General features: G+C 36.9%; 1 protein-coding gene across 5 annotated transcripts in view; it reads right to left on the reverse strand.

Annotated features, from left to right (window-relative positions):
- Positions 1-2,992: 2,992 nt before the first annotated feature.
- Positions 2,993-26,260, reverse strand: part of SPAST (spastin) — a 39,593-nt gene continuing 16,325 nt past the window's right edge. For all 5 annotated transcript variants that reach the window (XM_032681941.1, XM_032681940.1, XM_032681938.1 and 2 more), the window contains 13 exons: positions 24,109-24,296; positions 22,982-23,115; positions 22,561-22,654; positions 19,223-19,297; positions 18,076-18,147; positions 17,487-17,562; positions 17,088-17,179; positions 15,445-15,524; positions 14,609-14,651; positions 13,890-13,969; positions 11,964-12,034; positions 10,043-10,083; positions 2,993-8,628 (listed from right to left, as the gene is read on the reverse strand). In XM_032681941.1, the coding sequence (XP_032537832.1) occupies positions 8,506-8,628; positions 10,043-10,083; positions 11,964-12,034; positions 13,890-13,969; positions 14,609-14,651; positions 15,445-15,524; positions 17,088-17,179; positions 17,487-17,562; positions 18,076-18,147; positions 19,223-19,297; positions 22,561-22,654; positions 22,982-23,115; positions 24,109-24,296 (1,169 nt within the window). In that variant the 3' untranslated portion in view covers positions 2,993-8,505. The remainder of the gene's footprint in view (positions 8,629-10,042; positions 10,084-11,963; positions 12,035-13,889; positions 13,970-14,608; positions 14,652-15,444; positions 15,525-17,087; positions 17,180-17,486; positions 17,563-18,075; positions 18,148-19,222; positions 19,298-22,560; positions 22,655-22,981; positions 23,116-24,108; positions 24,297-26,260) is intronic.

The raw sequence follows: 26,260 nt of genomic DNA on the forward strand, positions 1-26,260 counted from the left end.
ACAAGGATGTGTTTGCTCCCCAGTATAAAAATATACCTGAAGTCACACTAGCCTCACCACAGCCAGCACTCACTCTGCTGCTGTAGTGGGCACTAAAGGCAGTCGGTACACAGCTTTCAGAAGGGATTTTTTTTTTCCCAGCAAAACCCCCAAAGGACAGTAGCTCTCCAAACTACAGAAACTCTGTTGAAAATCTAGTCACTTTGTTATGTGCTAAAATTCTGAGAACTGCTCCCGTTGCCCTGAATATGTTAAAAACATTAGAAGCATTACAGTCCAGATGAGGAATCTACATCCCAAAGTCTATTGCAGTCTGAAGCAGAAAGCAAGCTTTGAAGGAGGATTCTGCTAGGGACTATTGCTATTAGGCTCTGAACACCAAGACATGAGGACTGCAAGGTGACAGCCATCCCCTCGTGTGGGCTGACCAGCAGACTGCTTAACTGTGCCCAATTGTTTCTGTCAGAAGGAATTTGCACGCTAAGATTACTTCACATGGAACCAGCATTCACGAGAACAAAATACAGAACAGAAATCACCTTCGAAGTTTAGATAGCTCTCTTAAGGGAAATTGTGTTGTAAAACACCTGCATGGGATTTAATGAACCAAAAGATTTAGTCATAAAACAGCTTATTTATTATTGCATTTGCAAAACAATTAGAAAAGAGGTAAGAACAAAAATTGAAGCAAGCTATTTTATTAAGACAGATCCATTACCACGGCTAGGCTTCATGAACGAAGATTTAGGAAGGCTCTATCCACGTTTGTTACAATAAGACAGATTATTGTACATACTAAGATACAACCTTCTCTAACACTGCCCTATCTTTGTTCTTTCAACAGCCTATTCAGTTGTCTAGTGCTCATAGTTAAAGTGGTTAAAAATGTTATTTGCATCTCATCTGTTCTGTAAAACATACCAGAAGACTTACCTGCCTGTGGCTGAGAGAGAGGCCTGTACATCAACTGAAACCAGGAACAAGCCATGGTCTTGTTTCCCAGCCGCTCTGCGTAAACTTTAAGTGTGTATCATCTCCTGTTCCTGTGCATTTGCAAAGCATTGTGAGTGAATTATTGATAAAAAACCAAAATAATTTTCATTTTCCAGAGTGATATCTGGTCCTTACATGGCGCAGGATTGTTAATTAAGAACAACTGTCAGACTGGATAGGTAATTGTATTCCATGAAACACATATTTAATGTCCCAGACTTCATTCTAAGCTGTTGGCTGTAATCAACAATTTTTTTCCAGTCTACAGAAGTAGTTTTGGGAACATTTTCAGAAAATAAGCTTTGCACTCTATAGAATCTGCATGACAGGTAAGAGAATTCAAATTGCACCTGCTGCCTCCATTCAAATTTAACCAGGCAGTCAGAACTTAACATGAACCACTAGGGTCACATTTTATCTTGTATGATTTGCTCCACCAATACAAAGTTGTTTGGTTACTTCAATACTGACATACTGTCAGGCTTTTTGATTATTTCATGCCTTAGCATATTCCCAGAAGAGGCCAACAGTTAGTTATTAGAAACTCCATTTATAGAAGTGTCTTCTCAGAAGACAAATATTACAGCTAATAGCACAGCTAATACCAGCCTTCTGTATATAACAAAACTAACAGTCTTCAAGGATGTCTTACAACTGAGGCAATTTTTAGGCCTTTTAGAAATTGCTAGAAGATTTGAAAATAACAGAAGTTACAGTATTAAAAAGAATATATTGTTTTTACAGTATATACTTGCCAAAAAAAGTGAAATCTTCAAAAGCATTTAGTAAAAACATATTAGGTTGTTTGTAGGCTGATTTCTGAAAAATACCTTTTTTTATAGCTACAACACAGCACCTGGAATAAATCACGTGTTGAGAGGTGGACTTTAGTTAAATTGTATTCTTCTGCCTTCACCACTACATAATATTTTCTGTATTATCACTACACATAGAATAAAAAATTACTCAGAGATGAAGTTGCATAACTCTCTCTTTCCTAGAGCCATATGAACCCTTGTAGGAAACAGGCTGCATTTTACAAGCTCACAAAGTATTTGGAAATTTGCAGAAAGATGGCATGAGTCAAAAAACAAAACAAAACAAAAACCCCCAAACAAAACCCAACAACTTTAAACTTAGTTTTCCTCACTTTTCTCTGGCAAACTTAGAGCACTAAAATATAGAAATAAACAGATTTTCATCTGAGATATGCCTGCATCTGACAGCAGGCATGCAGCCTTGTCTCCCCATCTTGCTGGAATGGGAAAGATTTAGTGAGTCCAAGATACTTCAGTCCAGGGTATGCTGCCAAGTACATAATCTCTGTAGACTTCAACATAGCAAGTGGTGGGATGTTTTTCAGGCTCTTGCTTCTTCACTGATTTTAGTTTACCTGAGCATCTCCTCAGAACAGAAGTCTATTTAACCTCCAAGAAGTAGCATTTCAGCCAAAAAGAGACACTGGATAATTACCCTGCATAGATAACACTGATGTTTTTCTATCCCAAGGAATTAATCCTTGACAGAATCAGAAATAGCTCACATGGTTCAGTCCAAAACATTGGGTTTTCTTCCTCATTGCTGTATTGATTTTTATTTGGCTTGCTTGTTTTAGCAGTGGAAGGCAGTGGTCATGGCTGCTTTTTGAGAGCCCTCTAATGCTGCAAGATATGTAATATTAAAATTACTCTAAAAAAAGTTTGATTCATCTTATCTTTGGGATGTACAAGTGTAACACCCCAATAGTTCCTAGCAGTCCAGACACAGCCTCAAGACTGTGGAATTACAAGCAGTAAGGAAATGGGGATAAGTGTAGAATTTAGATTGTTAACTTTAAGTTAACAGCAGCACTCTCACCCAAGCAAAAGAAAAGGTGTCATTTTGAAGCCACGTAAATTGGCTCCAAATTTTTCAGGACTTCACCATGACCACTAGAATCAGTTACGTGAAACCTCCTGGTTTTTACTACAATCTAGGCAAGACTAGGATAAGCACACACTTTCAAGTTCAGCACATTTATTTAGGAATTAGCACTTCTGTTTACATTAGTTTTAAGAACCTGAGTTAAGTCCTTTAGAAATTGATTTATTTACACATTTATTGTTCCATCATCTGTTATACGACATCTGATTTTTTAATTTTTTTTTTTAAACCAGCAGCAATTTAATGGGCTTCAGGTTTAAAGAAAATTCTCTTAGTTTTGGACATTTTATCTGAAAAACAGACAAGAAAACAGTAAGAACAGGACAAATGCAACATTTTATTGTGAAGCTAAAGCTATGTGACTGCTCATCATGCTTTTTTACACTGCTTATTAGTAAAATGGTGTTCCAACATTTCAGAAAACATTCTTAAAAGAACAATGAAATAAAAGTGCTTCAAAACAACAAAATACAAATATTAACCCCATCCCAGGCTGGAGTCGTCCAATATACTTAATGGGGGTGGGGTATGCTGTTTTGTCTCCACCTTTGGTTTTTGTCACTTTAATACATATTTCTGAAAAATACTGACTAGCCCTTCACATGAGTAAAAATTTGAATCCTGTGGTATAAACGGTTCCTGTGTTCCCAGTCCCTTTGATGGGTGTGCGACTGTTAGATAAAGTACTTTATTCCCCACTTCTAATGGTAAAAAAACCTGCCTGAAAGGCTACTCCTGGCATCTTTGAGAACATGCCTGTATTAACCAACTACAAAGAAGGCTGACCTTTTATCCTCAAAGCCGCTTCTCTGAAGAAAGGATTTTAAGTTCATCTCATGAAGCCAAGGAAAGTCTTACAGCAAAACAAGGTTGATCACCATAGTTTCCAGAAATAATGTCAAACATTTGCAAATCAAAAGAACAGCCTCTGAAGAAGTGTTTAGCCAATATACTGAATCCACTGGAGGAGTGTATATCTTGTCAATTATTGCCAAACTCAGGAGGTAGTTATTGACAAGGTAAGAAATTTCCACTATAAGACAGTTAACAAAGGAAAAACAGAATACATATTTCCCCATACTTCACAAAATGATTTTGTATTTTCAGGAAGTGGCAGCTTAATTTCCTTGTCCTGCGGAACTATAGTTACAACATTTATAAAAAAAAATATTGACAATTATAATGAAAGAAAAAGATTCTAGAAGAAAATAACTCATCAATTGTTCATTTCTTAGGATGTCTGCAGATCATCCTAAACATGAAAATACACACAGGTCAGTAAGACAACATTCTTCAACGCTAAACAGCAGCTCAAGAGAAAATAATAATGTAACTGCCTGTAATTAGCACAATGACTGAGATAATTACTTGCATTCACTACCTGCTTGCTACTCTTCATTCCATTTTCGATATCTGGTAGAAGTCCCCAACAACTAAAAACATCACAAAAGCTTGAGGCTGCCACAGATAATGGATGAAAATCAGGTTAAGACGCAGTAGTGCTGGACACCTCCCAAAGCTGCCACATGCAGAAGCATCACTGAAGCGCTGGAGTAGTTGGAGAAGCAGGTCTTAGGCACAGCTATGCATTATCCATGTCTTGGGTAGGAAAACACTGTGAAAATCTAGGGCATAAAGTCTCACCACAGGTGATTAAGGAAACCCTAAGGAGAATGCTGCTTTCCAGTTGCAGAACAGATGTCTCAGTTAAATTTGCCAGCATATCTGACTTCAATATTCCCAGCAAAAAGTACTTAAATTTCACAAGATGGACTTGACAGCAATGCCAAGCAATTTATTCTAAACCCATTTGTTTAGAATAGAAAAAATACTATTTATTCTACACCAGAAGGTAAGGTTAATTGAGTTATATGTATAAAAACTGTCATTTTAAAAACATTTGAGAGAATCTAACAGTGAAACCAGCAATGGCCTCTAATTAATGCAGTGACAACACTCCTCAGTTTAGAGATCCCATTCTTCTCCATTTTGAAGTGTTACTATCACGTTTATTATGTACTTAAAGTTAAGTTGCAGGGCCATATTCAACAGAACTATATTAGCAACTGACTGTCCAAAGCAGAGTCAGGTAAACGTCTCAGGGACAGAATGCCTATTTCTAATACACTAAACCCTGTAAAGTCTAAGGAAATTAACAGGACAGAGAGACTTATATGTGCATAAATACCCTAATTTAATATTCTGTGTTGGTTTTGTCTTAGCCATAAGGACACAATCTGTACAGGTTTGGTGTAGTCTACATAAAAGTCAGCATTAGTAATGGGGACATCATAACACATAACGAATTGTCATTTTAAGTAGAAAGAGCATTCTACAGTGCTTGAGTTTTTCCCTCCTGTTACGCCAATAAAAGTAGCAACCTGCAGTCTGAGGAGACATTGTTCTTCCAACATGGAGAAAGACAAAAGGTGCTGCTCCTCCTTAATAAAAGCAGGAACCTGTTTAATAGAAGGAGAAAGATGTATAAAGAAAGTTGCTAAAAAACACAGGGAGCTTGGATTGGTTGGGGTTTTTTTTCTCCCTCCAGTAACTGCTACACTTAAGGCCAGTAAAACACAGTTGCAGAAAGCCAGACAAGCTGCTTCCCAATCAACTCAAAAAAGTGGGTCAAGTCACCCAATAGCAGTGGGCAGATTCACTAAGAAAAAAAAAAAAAAAAAGGAAGAGACGGTTTAGAGAGCTAATGTAATACCAGTCTTTGCAAAGGTTAAAAGCACCCAAGCTGCTGTCCTGTGTATCTGTATTAGAACAGAACTTGATTTTATGGAAAATATAGATGCAAAGTTCTATATATGTACTACAGACTTGGGAAATACAGGTAATTTGAGGTTTGGGTGGGGGCTTGGGGGGAGAGGGGTGTTTAGTGGGGTTTTTTTGTTGGTTGTTTTACTCAGATTTGCTCTTATACACAGTTAATCCAACACAAAGACAAAATCACTGAGATGGGACATGTAAAACAAGAAAGAAGATGCAAGATAATGCCTAAAGAGGAACAGAATTATTCTTAAAAGACACTATTCAGAAAATAGCATAAGACAAGACATTTAAAGGAGATTTATGAACTAAACAGCACTTGGTCATGGGCTAAGAATCCAGCAGTTGTGGAGCAAATTGATGTTGCAGAACAAAGTTTTGTTCTTTTTACTGTGTTCCAGCACTAATTTATAGAGCTGTAGTTTACCCATTAAGCAGAAATCAGGTCATAATAGACAACCAAAAAGTAGTGCACAGATTCTCTTGACCTGAACTGGTTGCACAAAGCAGTGAAAGGGCTTTTCTTTCTGAAGTAGCAGCTTGTGATTCTGACCCTTTGTGCTGCGTACTGGTGCTACTTTAGCAGATGGCAGCTTCTACCTCAACATTTCAGGTACCCATCACATGCCAATAAGTATGTATTTGAAATAAATAACCAGTATAACCCTCAAAATTAAATGGAGGAAAACAAGAGGTTTGTAATAATCATTTAGGAACACTCAAAACCAAAGTAGCCGTCAAAGTTCTCATTTGCAAAGGATCTCAAGGAAAGGTTACAAAAGCTTTAGGAATAGAACAACCAAGGGTCTTTCTTAGCTGTAGGTATTTGGCAGATGCTAATACTATAGTAAGAGTCATGCTTAGCACTATGAAGTCTATTATAAGTGTGGATCAAGTCAGCCAGGAATCTCCAACAACATAGATAGTCTACTGAAGGCAGAACTAAGGCAAAGCAAGACATGAGATTTAAGAATCCAAAATCTTTTAGCATTTCTCAGTTCTCCAGAAAAATGAATCAGAGGATCAGAAGTCACACGTTTCATTCACGTCAGACATACATTTGAGAGAGTCCTATTCTTAGAAGGCTAGAAGTGGTTTGGTTAGACTACTTCAAAAGGCATACTAGTGTAACACAATCTTCTCTCATTTGATTGCTTTTAACCTTAAGATCAGTTAAAAGCATCTCAGGTTAAAAAAAAAAACAAACAGAATCCCAAACATATTGCATTGTGCATTTCAGAAGTTCGACAATTTCTGCTTACTTAGTACTCAATACCACACAGTGAGCACAGAGTCCTCTACTAATACTGCATCTATCAGCTAGGGGGTTTTTTTCATATATACATATAATATATTATTTAAAGTCAACTTTTAGGTGCGCAGTTCCAAAAAATAAGTTAAATGAAAAATTAAAAACAAATTTTCTGTCAAGACCAAAAGCAAAAAACACTTGTAACTCATTTTAATTAAAACAACAGTAAACAACATGCATTTTTGTAATATCACTAAGTTGGGAGAGTTGTAAAAAAACCAAAATCGACCAAACAAAAAAGAACCCACAAACCTGCTTTAACAAGGAACTAGTGTTCTGCCTTGCAAATATCTGTGTTTAATCCATGTAGAATTTGTAAACAAGATGTTGGGCCTTTAGAAGTAAAGGCAAAGATGCTTTCCTTTATTACAGTATTTAAACGCTATCACTTAAGAGTTTGTTTTTTTAATAGCTTGTCATTTATATAATAAAAACAAGTATTTGTACAAAGATGCAGTTTCTCTTTAAAAAAGCAGATCAGTTGAGTGTTTCATACTTTAATATATAAACCTAAACATATGAAAGCTATAAAAACATTAAGGTGTGCCATGTATTAAACATGTAGCCTCATATTTTAATGCACATGTGGAGATTAAAAAAATTATCACAATGGAAATTTTACTTTCAATTATCATAAACAGACCAAAATACAGAGTAGAAACACATCATTTCTGAAATTTGACAATTAGCATCACTTACTCTCTCAAACATCAGCTGGGCTCAAGTTGTACACTATAAGCATAAGCTAACATTCTACCAATGGAAGCGTTACAAAATGCATTAAGAGAAAATACTGCCAGTAAATGAATATCTTAGTCTATTCTTTTATTTAGTTTTTTTTCTTTAAAGACAGTTTGAATTGGTTTTAAAGGGTTGGGTGGTTTTGCTGTTCTGCTATCAAAGGTCTTCTTTAAAACTGTTCTGTGAACAATACAGTCACATTACAATGAAACAAAAAGACAAATAATAACAGACCAGCTGCTTTTTACATTTTAATAATCATAATTCCCCAATGCTGTTCTTTCTATCTGCACAGGGAAATTGTTTTATTTGGCACATTAAGGATAAAAAAGTCAAAAACTGAACTGAAGTTTACAAACCTCCAATTGAACATCATTGTTCCATGTTAATTGTTCACCAATGTCATGGTAAAATTAAAAACAAAAAGCCACACACACAACATAGGGAAAAGGTCTTCCAATGATCAACATCATCAGAGCCTTGCAACTGAAACCATATACATATATTAATGTTCAAACCATAATCAGATTGCTAGGAATCTTATCTCAAGTCCTATTGTGCTCTTACTTACAGAGTGTAAATCCTCACTAAACGGCAAGGAGGCTTCGATGAAAACATTTCACATCGTATAATTTTTTCTTAATCTCAAGTTTCAATGCAGATACTTAAATATCTGTAAAGTCCTGTAAACTCTGGCTGCTTTCCAGTAGTCTGCACCAACTGCTTGCCAGGCAGCACTTTGTTTCACATCAAGTAGTGTTTCACACTGTGGTATCTCCAAAGTCCTTGTTCCAGCGAATATATGCTTCCAGCGTCTGAGGGCTCAAACTGCGCTTTATCTTCTTCAAAGACTCAGTGAAATCTGATAGTTTGATATTTCTCATCTAAACAGAAAGTGAAAGACATCAGGATCATAAATGGTCTATGTACTTTGGTTTGTTCAAGAAGTACTTTAGTATTCACTTCTAACAAAGCATCTTGATGTAAGACAGAAATTTTTACAGTGAGAAGAGTCATTCACTGGAACAGCCTCCCCAGGGATGTGGCAGAGTCCCCATTGCTGGAGGTTCTGAAGATGTGATTGGACCAACAAAAAGTTGGACTAGAAGGTCTTTAAAGGCCCCTTCCAACCTGGAGTGTTCTATGATTCTATGACCTGGTGCAAGAGTCTTGTAATTTAAGACTACCAGTATTTACCATTTTATTACCCTGGGTAATAGTAACATCTGTCTTGTTATTTAATAGCTCATGAGACTGTGATATTACTTCCTGTTTCACTAGGTGGTGTGAGCTGGTACCGTACTATTATCCTGGGTAGAAGTAACATCTGTCTTGTTATTTAATAGCTCATGAGACTGTGATATTACTTCCTGTTTCACTAGGTGGTGTGAGCTGGTACCGTACTATTATCCTGGGTAGAAGTAACATCTGTCTTGTTATTTAATAGCTCATGAGAGTGTGATATTACTCCCTTTCACTAGGTGGTGTGAGCTGGTACATATGAGGGCAGCACAACAAATTATCACAGATGTTGTCAAGTTCTTGCAACAAATCCTTTCAGCTTTTCATAGCCTTAGCTGCGACCTCAAGGCAAACACAAAAAGCAACTGAGAAATTAAGTTTTGCTGCATTTTCCTCTACTTAATTGTGGTTTGCACACACACTTCAACAGAAACTTTAGTACACAGGACCAACCTCTACCTTTTCTTTTGATGTTTACTGATGGTGACAAGCTTAATTATTTTTCTTTATGATGTTCACATTCCATGTGAATGAACATAAATATTATACATATACACAGACAAATCTGTTTTAAAATCGCTCACTCTCCTTAAGTTAACCTGCTTTATGTAAATATGGGGTGGAGTGAGTAGAAACAATTTGACGTAATACTTCTGAGAATGTTCGGGGGGAGTAACACTGTGAGAAAATAAAAGCCAGGCCTCTGACAGCATCTAACAGGTAACAGACGTTGCAGTTGAGTGTGAAGGAAAAGACAGGACAGTCAGCTGAAATGAAGATCAATAGAGACTTGTTATCAGAAAAAGAGATGCTCTTAAGCCTGATAACCAACAAACAACACAGATGTCCTCAAACATCTGAAGACAGATCTTGTATTCAATCACTATTTCTACAGAATTTTCTTTAATGAAGAAGTGATCAAAAATGATAATAATCCCCAAAATTATCTTAGGTATTTTCTATGATACTATGTGTAAAAAAAAAAGGGACCTTAAAAGTTTCTAGTGAGCATGCACTTTATTCAGAGGTGAAAACACAACTGCTGGTACAGCTCACCTCACTGGCAGACATGTTCTTCACCTGTTCAGGTTTTAATTCTGTAAAAATAAAAGATCAGTGAGTTTTGTAAGAACAACTTTCATCACTTCTGAAGAATAAAACATGTTAAAAGCACTTTTAATCTGGAAAAAAACCTCTGCAGGTAAATATTATACCTTTCTGCCTCAACATAGTCTCCTGTACAGAAAGGTACATGGTATTTTTGCCTCCTTCTTCCCCATTTATCAGCTTCTCAACCAGGCTGCTCCCCCACTCAGGCACTGCAGATGCAGTACAAAGCAGTAACAGAATTACTCCTTCTTCCTAAAGTATGGGAAACAGTACATGAGCTAACAAGAGCTACCTTCCCCTGTATCATTCCCGGTACCCAGAACTGCCCTACTCCCTACTCAGTTTCAGGAAACAGTCAGCCAAGAACACAGAAATAAAATCAGATAGGGCATACTGGAGCGTGTCTTGGCCTATGCTGCCCTTGTGGGATCTAATCCTTCCCATATCATTCACTAATTTACCTTTTTTTTTTTTCCTTTACTTGCAATGCTGTTATGGTATCAACATATTACAGCAAACATTTTGCTCTGAGGGTGCAAGAAAAATAATCTAGGCAGGACTGGCAAGGCTGACATTGAAAAACATTTTAAAAAATAAATTGTTTTATACGGAAGCCAGGAGCAGGTGGAAGAAAGATGCAGCACAACATTTCATGGTCTCTTCTCAAAATGGACTTTAGTGTGAAGTGAGTTGTCAGCAAAGTAAAGCCTGCATACCTAAATGCATACATTATCAGTTCCACCACTCTAAATAAATATATTCAAATTCTTAGAAGATATGATGTCTCCTATAAGAGGCATTTAATACAATTCTGTTTCCAGTTATTATGCAGGATTTTGGAAGATGTACCTTACAATCTCAACAGCTGAAAGAAAATGTGTAGAAAACATTACTTTCCAAAAGCTGCTTTTGAAAAGATAGTGCACTGGCAAAACTGCATGCTATAGGATTTTTGACTAAATTGAAAGAATAAGAAAACAAACACACCCACAAACATGCACAGACCTCTCCTCCCCAGTTATCATTTAAGAGGGTTGCAACAACACATAATATTACAGAACTGATATTACAGAACCCTTCTGCTCTGCCTGCCTTTAGTACTTTTCTATCAGGTAGGACGATATGGCTGCAAACAGAGAGCTAATATCAAATCTTCACAATCTTTTCTTCACAAAAACCCCACTACTGATCTCTACTAAACAAAATCAGCCCCTTCAGATGTGGCTACTGGACACATAATAACTAGCTAGTGGAACAGAGAGAACATAGAGAGGGAATGTTGGACAAAACCATCCGCATTAAAATTGGTTTTTTCAAAGTTGGAAATGTCAGATGAAGAACAAATATTTAAAACTCTATTTGAGTCTCAGCTATGATCTGGATCACAATTCCACTTTAAGAAGACTGAAAAATAAAAGCAGCTATGCCATTCAAACTGTATGTAAAAAAAAAAAAACACACAAAATTGCTTGTTTCAGTTTTCCTTCCTTTAAAGTTGAAAAAGATTTGCACCCTTAATCAAGACAAATAATGCAATCAGAGACTGCTATTCAAGGAATAATTTAGATAAAACAGAACTGACACCAACCTCAGAAAGACATACTAGTTAAAAGTCCCATAAACCTTCAAGAAACACTTCACCCTGCTTTCCTCCTAAGAGACAAGAATGGTCTGTTTCACATGGTGAGATACTGAAGAGTTTTGTGTAAGGGAAGTCTTATAAAGATGCTGTTATGAAAACTAGACTAAAATCCAATGTGAAAAGTTTAATTTCAGAGGTTTAAGAATTATAAAGATGTAAGAAAATATCTCTAATGCCAGGGCAATAAGCTTGTTCAAAATCTAAATAAAAATCTATACAGCTTACCTCGAATGGGGCCCAGGGCTGCATCCTTTGCTAATGCAGTTAGGTCACTTCCAGAGTATCCATCTGTCATTCTTTGAGGAAAGTGAGGAAAAGGAGGGGAAAAAAAAAAATAAAAACCTGTTTTAAACCATATAAACATAATTGCAGATAATTAAAATGTTACTTACTCGAAGTATTACTTTGATGTTATTTTGCAAGTTTAATAAATCAGAAGTGAATTTTAGTTAAGTGATCTATATTTAAGTCTTTCCTAGATTAAATTTAAAGTACTTCAAGTCCCAAATAACATTCTAGAAAAAGCAAAAAGGTATCAACCAGCTTGGATTTGTAGATAAAAACTAATCTCAAGTACATTTACTATTTCTGTTATGAGAACTCCCTACCACTAGTTTATCAACATTTGTCAAATTAATATCAAACAAACCTCAACTGTTCTGTACTCTTTCAACCCGATCAGTACAGTGAGAGAACCCAATACCACACATTAAATATGATGTGATATGAAGTGAACTGAAAGGAGGATAAATTCTGATATCTCCTGGGGTTTGGTTTTTTGTTTTTATTATAAAACTGGCAGTCATACAAATCATCCAAATCCTCAGAACTACAAGGTAGGGGGTAAAAATATTCAATCCAAGGAGCCAATCTCTGTGGGAGCTTTTCCAGAATTATATTTAATATCCAAGTTAACCGATTAAATACTTTGCAGAATAAAGGTCTCCACTAAACCAGGAAGCCACCAATACATCATGCCAACATAAATGAAAAGTAGTAGTACAGGTTACCTAAAGAAAAATTTCAAAACAAAAAAAACCTCACCCTTGTAGAGCAGTGGCTAGCTGCAGCAACAAGAGTTTAGTCTTATGAAGATCATTAAATCTGTTATAGTTTATAGAAAAAGTTGCAGAGGAACAAAGGAACAAAAAATCATGAAGGAGGTTAAATACCTATTTCTTTCAAAACAAAGAAAGATGGAAAACAAAGCAGGCAGGACCCTCATCTTTTATATTTTCTCTAAACTCTTTAAAAAAAAGGTGTACTTAAGCTGCATTTGTAATGTGGTTCATAAATTTGCAGTTAGAATACAAGACATTGTCTTTTTCCTCCAGTTAGCTATTACTGCAGCCTAAATGAGGCCTGAGCTAGCAACCTTCAAATACAGAGAGAATATGTTCAGTTGGATTACACATCAACCTTTGTAATATTACTAAGAGGCTACATACAAGACTGTACTCATGTCCTGTGTACTACCACAAACAGGAACAAAGACTAAAGTACATCCACTTGCATATTTTTGCTATTTCACACTCTGTTTTGATTCTTTCTTGCCCTAGGTGCTCTACCTGCTTTTTAGTCTAACGTCTTTCATACCTATTATTAGATTTAGGTGACTAAAAGCAGTAGTGTCAATCTTAATGATGAAAAACATAAGCCAACTCAGTTTCACAACAGGAAGGGCATTTAACTCACATTTTCCCAGTCAAATATGAAAGCGAAAAGAATCTAAAACTATCCAGTGCTTGCTCTGCTACGCAGGTAATACATTCAACAAACCTAGCAATGGACCACCACAGAAAAGTTGCTTCTGATTTGAAATGCATGCCAAGTGCAAAATTGGTCCTGCCTGTTTGCATCAGGGAGGAGAGCAGGACTGCCTGGGGGACGGGTGGAGAAGCAGCCCCCTCCCTCCTCCTCAAAGGAAACCACTCAGGAGCGTGTTTCAACACTAGAAACCTGTCTGGGTGTGTGTGTATACATACATACATATAAATATATATGCACTTTCATACAGCCTGACAGGAAACCATCTTCCCAAAATGCATGTAATTCATATTGTCACTATCTGATGATTTACCTTAGTTACATCTGGAATTAACCAAACAGTCTGATGAGTATATTTATTCAGTATAGCTACAAAATACTTACCTAGCTAGTTGAGCCAACTCTTTTTGGGTCAATGGACTTCCTTGCTTACTTAGAAGGTTTTTTAGTAAAATCAACCTTGTCTAAAAGAAGATACAATTATCAGATGTAAAACTCAATTTCACGGTACACTTAAAATTGTGTTGCAAGAACAAAATTACATGTTTGTCAGTTTGAGTTTTGTGCTTCACCAGTTTAAACTTGCCTATAGTGCTTTTGTGATTAGACTATGCACTATCATCTCTTCAGGAGGAGAGATAGGGACTGGATAATAACAAGATCAAGGGTCTAACTACTCCAAGAAAAACACATAAGAATCTGCATCAAAAGTCCTGGTCTGCTGTTGAGGTGAAAAACATTAAGAAAATTACTTTAATCTTTTGCAGTAAACACTCTCCTCCAGCCAACCAACTGTGCTCCTGCAAGTCCCACTTCAGACTTGTCCATGCCTGCCAGGAAGCAACGTCTCACTAACCAAGACATACTGAGTAGCTACTACCAGATTTGCTACTAGCATGAGTTTAAAAAAATCAAAAAAGCAAAAACTTAAAACAGTTGCCAGAATTAAAGCACAGTGCATATGGTCAAGCTGGGCCAGAAATTAATTCACAGAACCGTAATCACCCACGAGGGCAAGCTAATTGCTTATAAATATATCTTATAGTATTTTTTTATTAAAATTGATCTGAAAAAGAGAAATAGGAATGGAAAACAATACTTACTTCTTCATTTGGTAAAGATACATATACCCGTTTGGTGAATCGTCTGGGAAAAAAACCAAACAAAAAACCCTCCATACATATACACACACACAAACACACTTTCATAACTTTTGGCACATACAGATCTAACATTTGGTTTGGTAACTGTCAAAATTTAACTTCCATTACCAAATTGTAGAGCTTTGAAGCACAGATTTTAAAAAAACCAACACCAACAACCAAACAAAAAATATGCACAAGCCACTGGCGTCACCTTACTCTTATTTGAAGTTGTAAGACTCCTCCCAGAGAGGAAACACTCTAAAGGTAGAAATACCAGTGACTACCAGTAACAAAATGAAGCATCTCTTCATTGTACACAAAAAGTCTTTGGAATCATTTGAACAGACAGTGCTGACATATCTATTTTCCTCAATCAAGAATGAAAAGAGAATAAAGTATGAGTGCTTTTAGCAAAAAGTCCTAAGGCAAATCTACAGGAAGATATGTAATTGCATGGGACATCAGAAGTCCAATATTCACAGAGAAGGAATACTGGATTTCACCAGTCAATTTTTTTCCTTCACTCTGCCATTAAGATCAAGTAATAAAAGAGCAACACAAGAAATTTAAAAAGCACAGACTTAATCTCAACAGGTACTGCTGTTTCAATTCAAGGCCATCATGACTGTGCAGTTGTATCCCAAAACAGAAGAGTAAAGTATCTGAGAGGTTAAATAATTTAACCTTGCTTCTACTTATTCCAGAACTTCACCGAGACACTAAGTAGCAAAACCTGTTCTTCATAATGAACATCATATTACTATATTCAAAAAAAGTAAGAGACATTTTGATACCTGAGGACAGCATCATCAAGCTCCTGAGGCCTGTTTGTTGCTCCCATCACAAGTATTCTGTCCTCTCCAGAAGACTGCACCTGTATAATGTAGGAAGGCAAGATAGATTTCAGTTTACACAGTTTAACGTAAGTAGTAATAAAATAAAAGCAGTTAGACACTTGTAATGTGTTCAGCACACTGATGGGATCTTAATACATGTGCTTTTTTCCCCCCATTAAGCTATCTTTAAAATATTCTCAGATAAATGTAAAGTCAAACTAGAAAAAAGAAAAAAAGGAAAAAAAAGAAAAAAAGAAAAGAGAGGGAAAAGAGAGAGAGAGAAGAGACAGAAGAAAGAAAAGAGGAGAGAGAAAAGAGAGAGGAAAGAAAGAAAGAAAAAGAAAAGAAAGAAAAAAAAAATAATGTAAACACTGGACACTATGATACTATGCCCAAGTCATATTGCTTGACAAGTCTTGCTGGAGAAACCTGAGACTATAAAAGGCACTCAGAAGTTTACTCATCCAGAGATAATTATGTTTTAAAAGCCAGAGACTTTCTACTGTTTTAGTTTTAACACCAAACACTGTTTTGAAGCCTGCAGAGGGAGAATCAAAACTTTAAAGTATAGCTGGAACCACTACACCAGATCAGAGATTCATCTAACACAGGTCTCGCAAGAATCTGGGAATCAAAATGAGAAGCTATTCAATAGCAGAAAGATACAGCCAATTTCCCTCCTAATTCACTCAGTTGCAAGGCTTGATTTTATACCCAATAATAGGGAGACCTATACCTTCCACACCTTGGAGAAAACTTCTGGGTGTCAGAGACATTTTATTCACCTGGTGCCCAATTCTTCATAGACTTAAGTTCACTGCTACCTTACCAAGTTCAAAAGGTTCCACAAAAATATTGTATGATATAGTTACACCTTAATGCAAAGTTTGCTAACTTAATATTTATATTTAATTTGCCCTTTTTGTTCTAAGAGAAAACTGTGTGTGTGTCTGTTATAATTTCTGCATGTCATTGTCACATTGTCCTGATTCATCAGTTTTGGAGTTTTTCCTTATCTTGTTGTCTCTCCATATAGTTATCTTCTCCTCCTGTACCTCATTACTATTGCTTCATCACTGAAGCAATATTCCACTGTGCTAATGGAACATAAACTAAATTTATTCAATACCAGAAAACAGTGCTGTGTGACAGAAAAATATTCTGATACTCATTTGTGTGTGTGCACGCCACTCTGAAGCCCAATTCTTCTTTCTGGGTAATGCATACATGCTATTAAATATATTCTTACTGTGCCCTGTCTTCTCTAGCTCACAATGCCAAGAAAAACGCTCAACTCTCCCTAATCCTCAAATGTCCTCAAAGCTCCTTTATTATTGCCATTTGTTATCCTTTCTCCTGTGTGCATCATTCTTCAACCCATTATTTCAGCTCATGTCTAGATTACTACCTTAAACTTCAGACTGAGTTTTCCAGAACACCACAGTAAGAAGGTAAAAAATTAACAGCAACTGAAAAAAGGAGGGAGACAGAGCTAAGCCCCCAGCAGCCAAATCTTTTATACTTGATCTATAGCTTGTACTGGCACTCACTACATTAGCCAATTCAGCTAAATCAAACAATACCCAAGATTAAATACTTACACCATCAAATGCTATTAAAAATTCTGTTTTTAAACGCCTGCTAGCATCATGTTCACCTTCTCGTCTTTCACACAAAAGGCTATCAACTTCATCTAAAAAACAAAGAAATACATCTTAATTAAGGATACAACATCAAAGTCTTCATATTTGCCTAAGTTCTTTTGCTAACAGAGGGCTCCATAAGAGAGATCAGATCTTTATTTCTTAGGAGACAGCTTGTGTAATGTGTTGTCCTTTGAATATGTAATACCAAGCACAGAGGAGAGGAAAAAAAAAATCTTGCTGAAAAACTGCAACGGAGGACAAGCAAAACCCATTTTCATGTTTGAAGTTCAATACATAAATGGACTTACTCTGTACAGTCAGTACAGTATTTGTGGTTCTGAGGGCATTTCTTACCAATAAAAATTATAGAAGGCTGAAGTTCTCTGGCTACAGCAAATAGAGCACGCACCAGCTTCTCCCCTTCGCCAACCTAAAACAATAATAAATTGGTTTTGGAGGGAGTTTGGAAAGTTTTTACTACAAGACAGATATATAAGCGGCCTACAGAAAATCTTGCTGATAGCCAGTCACACTCAGTCCATTTATAGACACTCAGAATATCACTAGTTCAGTATTGCATATGTCTTAAAAGAAACATTACAACTTCACTTATGATCACAATTCAGTTAACTGTCAAGAAATTTTGGTGCCTAAATTAAGAGAGTTAAAGGGAGCTGGGACCCACTTAATTTACTTTTTAAAGAAAAAATACTCCACAAACACTCATCTACAGGACAGTCAGGGTCATCCTAAAGTGCAAAAACCTTTGACATTAATTTATCACAAGCACAAACTGAAATTTTTTATATCACAAGTCACTTTTTAAAAACTATGCTCACTACAGGCTAACAGGTCACCAAGGACTCAGACATCTCTAGCTTTCTCAAGCCCAAATTAAAGCATGTGTGTTTTCAGATCAGTATAATTTACAGTTGCTACTTACGTATTTTGAAGTTAGGCTCGCTGCACTTATATTAAAGAAAGTAGCATTTGATTCTGCAGCAACTGCCTTGGCCTAGGAGGAGGGGGAAAAAAAGTACTTTTTGAAACATCACACTGAAGATAGTTCTCTCCTTCTGTAGCAAGCATTCATGGCCTGATTGATGGTTTTGAAAAACCCTATTTTTTCAAAGAGAACACCTTGTAAATAGTACAGAAAATGTCTGTACAGGCCACTTACAAATAAGAACAGATAAGCGGGCAAACCACTAGAGAAATTTCCAGACTCCCTTAGACTTCTCTAATTACATTTATTCCACAGCCAAGTACAACTTGCTTACTAAAGAATACAAGTCCCCAACTCCTTTCAATTTATCCTGAGTAGACATTTGAATCAACTTTACCACTCGGGTGGTAATTTAAGGCAGCAGTTGGATCAAATCACATTAAAAATTATGTTGGTTTTTTTTTTTTCCTCCTTATCCTATCTATAAAAAAACTAGGTTTCCTGAAAGCTAGGAAATACAATCAGTTCAGTCAGAATGCTCATTCAGACTACTTTCTTCAACAGTTTCACCATATTCAAGTAATTATGATTGTCTGGTTATACAGTATAATTTTAGTGATCAGCAACTATGTTCCAGTATGCAAAACACAACAGATGAGCCCAAGTGGGCTCCTCAACATTCACACTCCTGCACTTCAGAGCTGATCCAGCTTCAGTGCCAGCAAAGAGAGTATGCAGCTGCAGCCACGCCACGTGATGCAGGACAATGTGCCCAGCTCAGCTGCATCAGGACACTCAATGCTCCCTGGCTGATACACAGCCATTTCACTCCAGTTCCCCAAATCTAGTACATGAGGCTGAGAAAACAAGCTGCAGCCAGACAGTTCAACAGCCCTTACACTCTTTGCATATCAGCGCGTGAGACAATCCCCTTTCTTGCTACTGTGCTCCCTCCCCATTTTCAAAATGTATTTCTCCATAAAATCCACTGTTAAGAACAATTTTGCATTTTTGTATATAAAATGACACCGTAATACATACTCAAGAAGAATATACAGTTTATTACCACACGAGCCAAACTAAAAGCCACCCTTCCTGGTTACATTTTAAGCCCACCAACTCATGCATGAAGTAATTTTCTCACCAACATTGTCTTCCCATTTCCTGGTGGGCCAAACAGCAATAAACCACGTGCAGGAGCTCTTAGACCTGTAAACAACTGAAAAGTACATCATCATAAGTTATCTTCAAAGACTTAAATAAAATATGGCTTTGCCTTTGTAAGAAAATGGTCTAAGACTGAGGAATGGCTCATTGGTGCAGTGCTTGTAACAGTAGCAGTGCCACAACAGTACAGGCTTTGGGAGAGCTATGCTCTCTGTTACTAACTTGACCTAATGCACACCACTATTGTTTCCCACACAACAGTTAAATTACAATTGTTCTGTGCATGGATGCACTGTGAAAGTAGTTTAAAACGCTGTCCACAAGACAGACTAGCCTATCAAGTTTAAAGCATCAATTCCATTTACAAAGGAGGTAATGCAGGTGTGTAGTAGGAGAGCTAAAGCAATGTTCCTACAAACTCCATATGGAAGAACTCCTTCATCTTTCTTTTTTTATTAAACGAAACTTGAGAAGACAAGCTTTCAACAAAACTATTTAGAATATTACTTGACAACCACCTACTCCCTCTATGTGCTACTGATAGTCATCTCTTCCCTCTCACTTTGCACTGGCTTCATCTTTCCTATACTATAAAATAGCACCAATCACATGCATCAGCACAGCAAGCAAGTGTAAAAATTCTCATAGAGTACATATCTTTTAGTTATTATTGTTGCCTGTCTTCTCCAGCACTTTGTCTTTACCCCTTTCCTCAAAAGTTTCAGAGCTCCTTTTCCAAGTCTCACACTCACCCGTCCCTTCCAGGTTCTAATAATTCCACCAAACAAGTAAAAGGAAAAGTAGGGAATCTCTCGTATATACATCCCATGTCTAAACAGCTCTGTCAGGAGGCATTTCTTTCCACAATATCCACGAAAACAAATAGCTCCATTACCAGTGTTGTATTTCTACCATGACTAACATGCATTTTCTCTGTTATTTCATCATCCACAGCATTTTGTTTGTGCTTGACTCTGATCACTAAAAGTGGTTACCCGGCTATTCACTAAGTGAACACTCCAGTGTTTCTGCTTTCCATGCTGCATACCACCATGTGCATTTTCTATCTGACTCCTTTTGTTTGAAATCATTCTTTGGAAGTTCACGTAGCCCAGACCAAATCTGTAACTTCCTCACCTTGATCATCACCTACACAGTTCAGCTGCAAATGCCATTTATCACCAAGACACATTAAGCTTTTCAGGTTTTGTTAACCGACTAATCATGGTCTGAACTAATTGCTACCATTCCACTAGCATCTTACTGCTGAAATGACTGCAGCCTGTATTTTCTGTTTATGCACCTCAACTCTTGCTCTCCTACAAAAATACCATTAATTGGCTTGTTAAATATGAATCTGAATTCAAAACTCATTAAAGTTAAAACTTAACTAGGGTTAATTTACTAAATATCCCCCCATACTTTCTACATCTACTATGTTCATTTACAAGGAATAAAACCAACCTCTCTTCTTCCAAGGAAAGTTTAAAAATTCACAGGATTCTCTGCCCCTATTACATCTCAACCTACACAGAGGTAAGGCCAGCTATAGTAATACGAAGACGACCTGAAAATACCACCTGTTACTGGAAAAGAGCCATAACTACTCCCAGCCTCACATCTCAAAGCCCTACCCACCCACCTCATTTATCAGTGTTACCAAACAACAAACTTAACATACTATAGCACTGTAATAACAGAGATGGTACAATGACATTTTCCTTCTGCATAACAGCATCAGAGCATGCACATTTATTGCCAAAGTTTTCCTTAAGCTTAATATTTCTGTGATGCTATGTCAGGTTTAGGGTTTCTTTCCTGTGATGCTTCAAAACCAGAAGCTGCATTAAGGGAAAGAGGAAAACCAGAGCAACTCCAGTCACCTGTCAATGTGACAAATGAGACCCAGAAGCAAACAAAAAGTACAAACGGCAATTTTGCTTCAATAATCATAGAATCATAGAGCAGTTTGAGTTGGAAGGGACCTTAAAGATCATCTACTTCCAACTCTCCTGCCATGGGCAGAGACACCTGTCAACAGACCAGGCTGCCCCTTCCAACCTGGCTTGAACACTTCCAGGGATGGAGCATCCACAATTTCTCTGTGCAACGTGTTCCAGCACCTCACCACCCCTACAGTGAAAAATTTCTTCTTAATATCCAAATCTAAGCCTACTCTTAGCTTGAAGCCTTTCCCCCTTGTCCTGTCACTACCTGCCCTTGTAAACAGCTCCCCTCCAGTTTTCTTGTAGATCTCCTTCAGGTACTGAAATGCTATAATAAGGTCACCCTAGAGCCCCCTCTCTCCAAGCTTAATAATCCCTATTCTCTCAGCCTTTCCTCATAGGAGAGGTGCTCCACCCCTCTGATCATCTTGGTGTTCCTCCTCTGGACTCACTCCAACAGGCCAATGTCCTTCCTCTGCTGGGGACCCCAGAGCTGGACACAGTACTGCAGGTGGGGCCTCACCAGAGCACCACAGAAAATGACCACACACAATTTCTGCAAAAGTCATGCCACTTTTAGCAAGCCCAGCTCTAGAAAATGACCAATTTGATTTTTTTTAAGTAACTTAGAAAACTCCAGTAGTATATAGACTAGGCCTGAATCTAGGCAGTAACAGTAGTTGAGGTACCACCTATGATCAATAAAAGCCTAAATGACCAATTTCCACACTGCCAAATAAAGAGGAAATCTGCCCTCAATTGTTATGTACGTCAGCGTACTTGCTTGTTCACTACACTTCTTTGCATCCTCTCCTGCTAGAATAAACTATTCAGTGTGTCTAACCAACATGCTCACAGAGAGGATGACCACAGTAACAATATAACATTTTTCCAATCAGATAGTGCCATGACCTAATTTACTTATACAGATCTCATCTGTTTCACTCTTCCAGTTCGGGTCTTTGTCCTTTACATGGCCATATAGGGTTGGACACAGAGTTATAGCTATCTGGAACACTCAGCCTCAAAAACTGTGAGGATTTTTCTCTGTTTGTTCTTGTTTGTTTGTTTGTTTTGTGCGGTTTTGTTGGGGTTTTTTTAGGGGGTTGTGGTTTGCTGGTTTGGTTTTGGCTTGGAGTTTGTTTTCTTTTTAAGCTCTTGCCCCAGTCACTTTCCCCAGCGTTGACTAACCAGAAGACAAGGAATTTTATGATAGTATTTTAACACATTCTCCTTTTCCAAGATGGCTATCACCACACAGCAATCATGATTAGTAAAGAACAGGATTCAAGAATCACCACTTCATGTGTGAAGCACAATACATTTCTTTCATCCTGTCACAGATTGATAACAACACCCAGTTGCTTACCTCAGGTCTAAGAGAAGGAAGGATAACAATTTCTTGCAAAGCTTGTTTAGCCAATTCCTGCCCTGCGATGTCATCAAATTTGACAGCTGGCCCACTAACAAAGAAATGGAATACTAATTAGTCTAACAATGAGATACTCTTTTTCAGCAGCAGCTGACTAATTTAATGAGCTTGACTATTTATACAGAACTCTTCTAAGAAAACCTACAACTTACATTGCTAAGCATTTAAAAAGAGAAGTATTTCTGAACTGAATGTTCATTCTTTTGCCAAAGTAACAACAAAAAAAATATACCCAAAACAATCCTCCCAAAACCTCTCGACAAAATAGAGGCACTAATTTCATTCCAAGTGGACCAAGACTGTACTGAACGAAAAACTGATTTTCTGCATTGAAAAGCCTAATTTTCTTCAGACTTACCTATCAACAACTTCATTTAGGATAAGATTAGCAAGATTACTGTCCACATTTCGAAATATCTTCATGTCTTTCTTTTTTCGAGGAGCAGGGGTAGGAGTAGAAGGCTTATTTGTTCTGCTGTTTTTAGGAGCAGCCTGGAGACGGGGAAGGAAAAAACCAAACAAAAAAACCAGATCAATACTTTAAAAGCACAGTGTTAACAAAACAACTTCTACATTTCTTTTGCTCCAGTAGAACATAATACATTAATAAATACCAGATATTCTGATGCTGTATTTTGCTACAAATCCTATTATCATATTCAGCCATGGGTAGAACACCTTAGGCATCAATGGTGAGGAGTCTTTGGTTTGGGGTTTTTTTGTTTGATAATTCATTATATTTAATTACAGTATTGTCCCTCAGCATATTCTAGAAATAAGCATTACGAACCACTTCAGATCCTCCATACTATGAGCAAGAATTTCTACTGCTGTCATATTTTAATAACAGGTCACTTAAAAGCTTTCATATTGTAGTAGCAATAACATTTTAACCACTTTTATGTTCAGTCCATTCTGCTCTTTATTTTACTTTACTGTAGGAGGAATGGGGGTGGGAGAGTGACAAGGATGGAAGGGAAAAAGATGGGTCAACCAAAACGCTGTATTTTTCTGTATTCTTAGGATAGGACATATCTTTCTGTTTCAGTCACAACCTAACCATAACTTGCTTTTCAATACAACCTGTGCATGCATGAACGCTTTAGAAGAGTAGGAACTCACAGGGTGAAAAATCTGTAGTTCTAGAATAAGATGGGTTTTTTCCCACTATCTTTACATACTGCTATTTATTTTCCCCCTAGATAGCCTTCACTCTATTTCCCATGCAATTTTAAAAACAAGTATTATTTATTACTGTGATTAAATTTAAAATCCATTTGCCCATGCACCCACCCGATGTCCCCCAATTTCTGAAATCCACTCTGCAGCCTAGCTCAAGAGGCTTGGTCAAAAAACGTAGGGGTTTCATGTTTTTTTCAAAACTTTCTGCTGCTACGACACTGCAACAAAGGCATTAAATCCAGTGTTCATTCTGGAACTTACATTCATTTTTCAATAGTACTCCTGTGTTTATCCTTACCATACCTTGTGAGTTGAAGCTGCAGAATTGGGTGCTGGTCTAGACACAGAAGATGATGATATCCCACTGTAGCTGGGTGTTCTATGGTGACCTGAAAGGCCTGTGGATCCGGTTTTTGCAACAGTTTTTGAACGAGGAAGCGAATTACTTGTGTGTGTTAAGGGATCCTTCTTTTTTGGAACTGCTCCACTTTCTATAAAGAAAACCAGTGTAATAAGAACATTTGCTGCAGTCATACTTTTACCATCAACTCTAACTTGAAGACAGAATTATTGAAACATGTAATACAGTTTTACAGAAGAATAATGCAAATTTCTAAAGAGATTAAGTACTTTTAGGGGGATATTAACTGCTGCTTTCACCTAAAGTTAAGACTTGAAATTTTAGGAGCTCTCAAAATGAACACTAGTTAGCCATGTTAGAAAAGCCAGAGATAACTGAGTCCTTTTATCAAGGGATGAACACCATCTATCCCTTACAATGCAAAGTCTTCTGGCTTGTGTTCTTCTGCCTTCTTGCCAAAGAACTCCTAAAATTATCACTATAATCATCCCCAAATTTCAAGCCTTTAGATTCAGAGCATTCATTCCTCAAGTGGTGTTAGCAGGCTTGTTACTTTGGATTCTAGCTAACACTATCCAGACTTTCCAGAGGCATCACCAAGGCATTTTAAATTGGGAATACTGAAATAGTTATACCTGCAAGCAACTGTCAGGTGTTTTTTCTTACAACTTTCTTTCACTTTAGGAATCTCAAGGGGTAAGTAAATTCTAAATGGACAGCTCTGAAGCAGCTTACCTTCCTACATTTAAAATTAAGTCTTAAAATATACTATACCATTGATTTAAACACCACCAAACATTCGATTTAAACACCACCAAACATTCGATTTAAACACCACCAAACATTCCATTCACACTACTAATTCACCTCAATGATGAAGCAGTGAAGTCTCAAATCAGGTGACAGAGAAAAACTTAAAATATTGGCCCCAAGCCATCACACTACAAGAGGCCATTTTGGTCTAAACAAAATAGCACTTGATTTCTACATTCTACATTCTCCAGAGGGGATATAAGACAAAAAGAAGTTTTTTGGCACAGGAACAGCAAGTGTAAAACATCAAATCAGAGATTAAGAGATAAGAACATGCTACAACAAGCAGGCAGGTTGGTCAGGCTGGTTAATGATTAGAGAACAGCATTAGATGGGAGACTTTTTGTAGTGGGAATACACTACTGGAAACTGTCTAGTACAGTACTGTTGTCTGCAATGAAAACTGTAAATACTGTCATATTTTATACCCTTTTTAAAGGACTAAGGAGCCTTTTGTTTAGATATGAGAAATATGGTTTCAGAGGTAAGGAAGCTCAAGATGAATTTCAGCTACAAGTTTCTTCACAAAGTTTTTAGAAGTCTGCAACTCAATTTGATCTGTTTTAAGGAACAGGCCAAAACCCTCTGATTTTTAAGGAAATTAATGACTCTGGAGTATTTTTAACATAACATTGCAATTCAGTGAAAAATGCTTTAAGTAAAAAGGGTTGTAATTTTTAATGTTGTGCTTAAAAAATTCATAGAATACTTTAGTGAAACAGTATCATGGAAGAATCAATTAACTACTATCATGTTCTCAGCCTCTTTAAACATACTACCAGGAGCAAATCTCTACACAGCCTGCAGGTATCCTTAACTACCTGGCTAAAAGGTTTCTAAAGCCTTTGTTCCATCACAATCTACCCCTTTTTAAAGTTAAAGAAATTCTACATGTAGAATTTCTACAATGCAGATATATCAATATGGAAAAAACAAGGGAACTTGAAGCATAGAATTAAGTATATTTACCTGTAAGATATTTCTTGAAAAAAGAAAACAAAAAACCACCCAAAACAAAACAAGAAAAACCACCAAAACTGGCTACTGATTAAATCACACACAGCTCCAGAGTTGGTTAAATTTACTTAGTCATTCCTACACAGGAATTTCCAAGTCAAAAACTCTTTAGTCATACTCAGTAACTTTAAAGTTCAAAAAGCAGCATATGAATCTATTAAAACATCTAGCTACTGAAAACTTTGACTGGCCCAAGTTAATCAAAAGGTGGCACTTAGTTTTGTTGCGGGTTTTTTTTCCTCAACCTCATTTGCACAGCTGGCT

This window comes from Chiroxiphia lanceolata, chromosome 3 (assembly GCF_009829145.1).
Source record: "Chiroxiphia lanceolata isolate bChiLan1 chromosome 3, bChiLan1.pri, whole genome shotgun sequence".
Classification (NCBI taxonomy): Eukaryota; Metazoa; Chordata; class Aves; order Passeriformes; family Pipridae; genus Chiroxiphia; species Chiroxiphia lanceolata.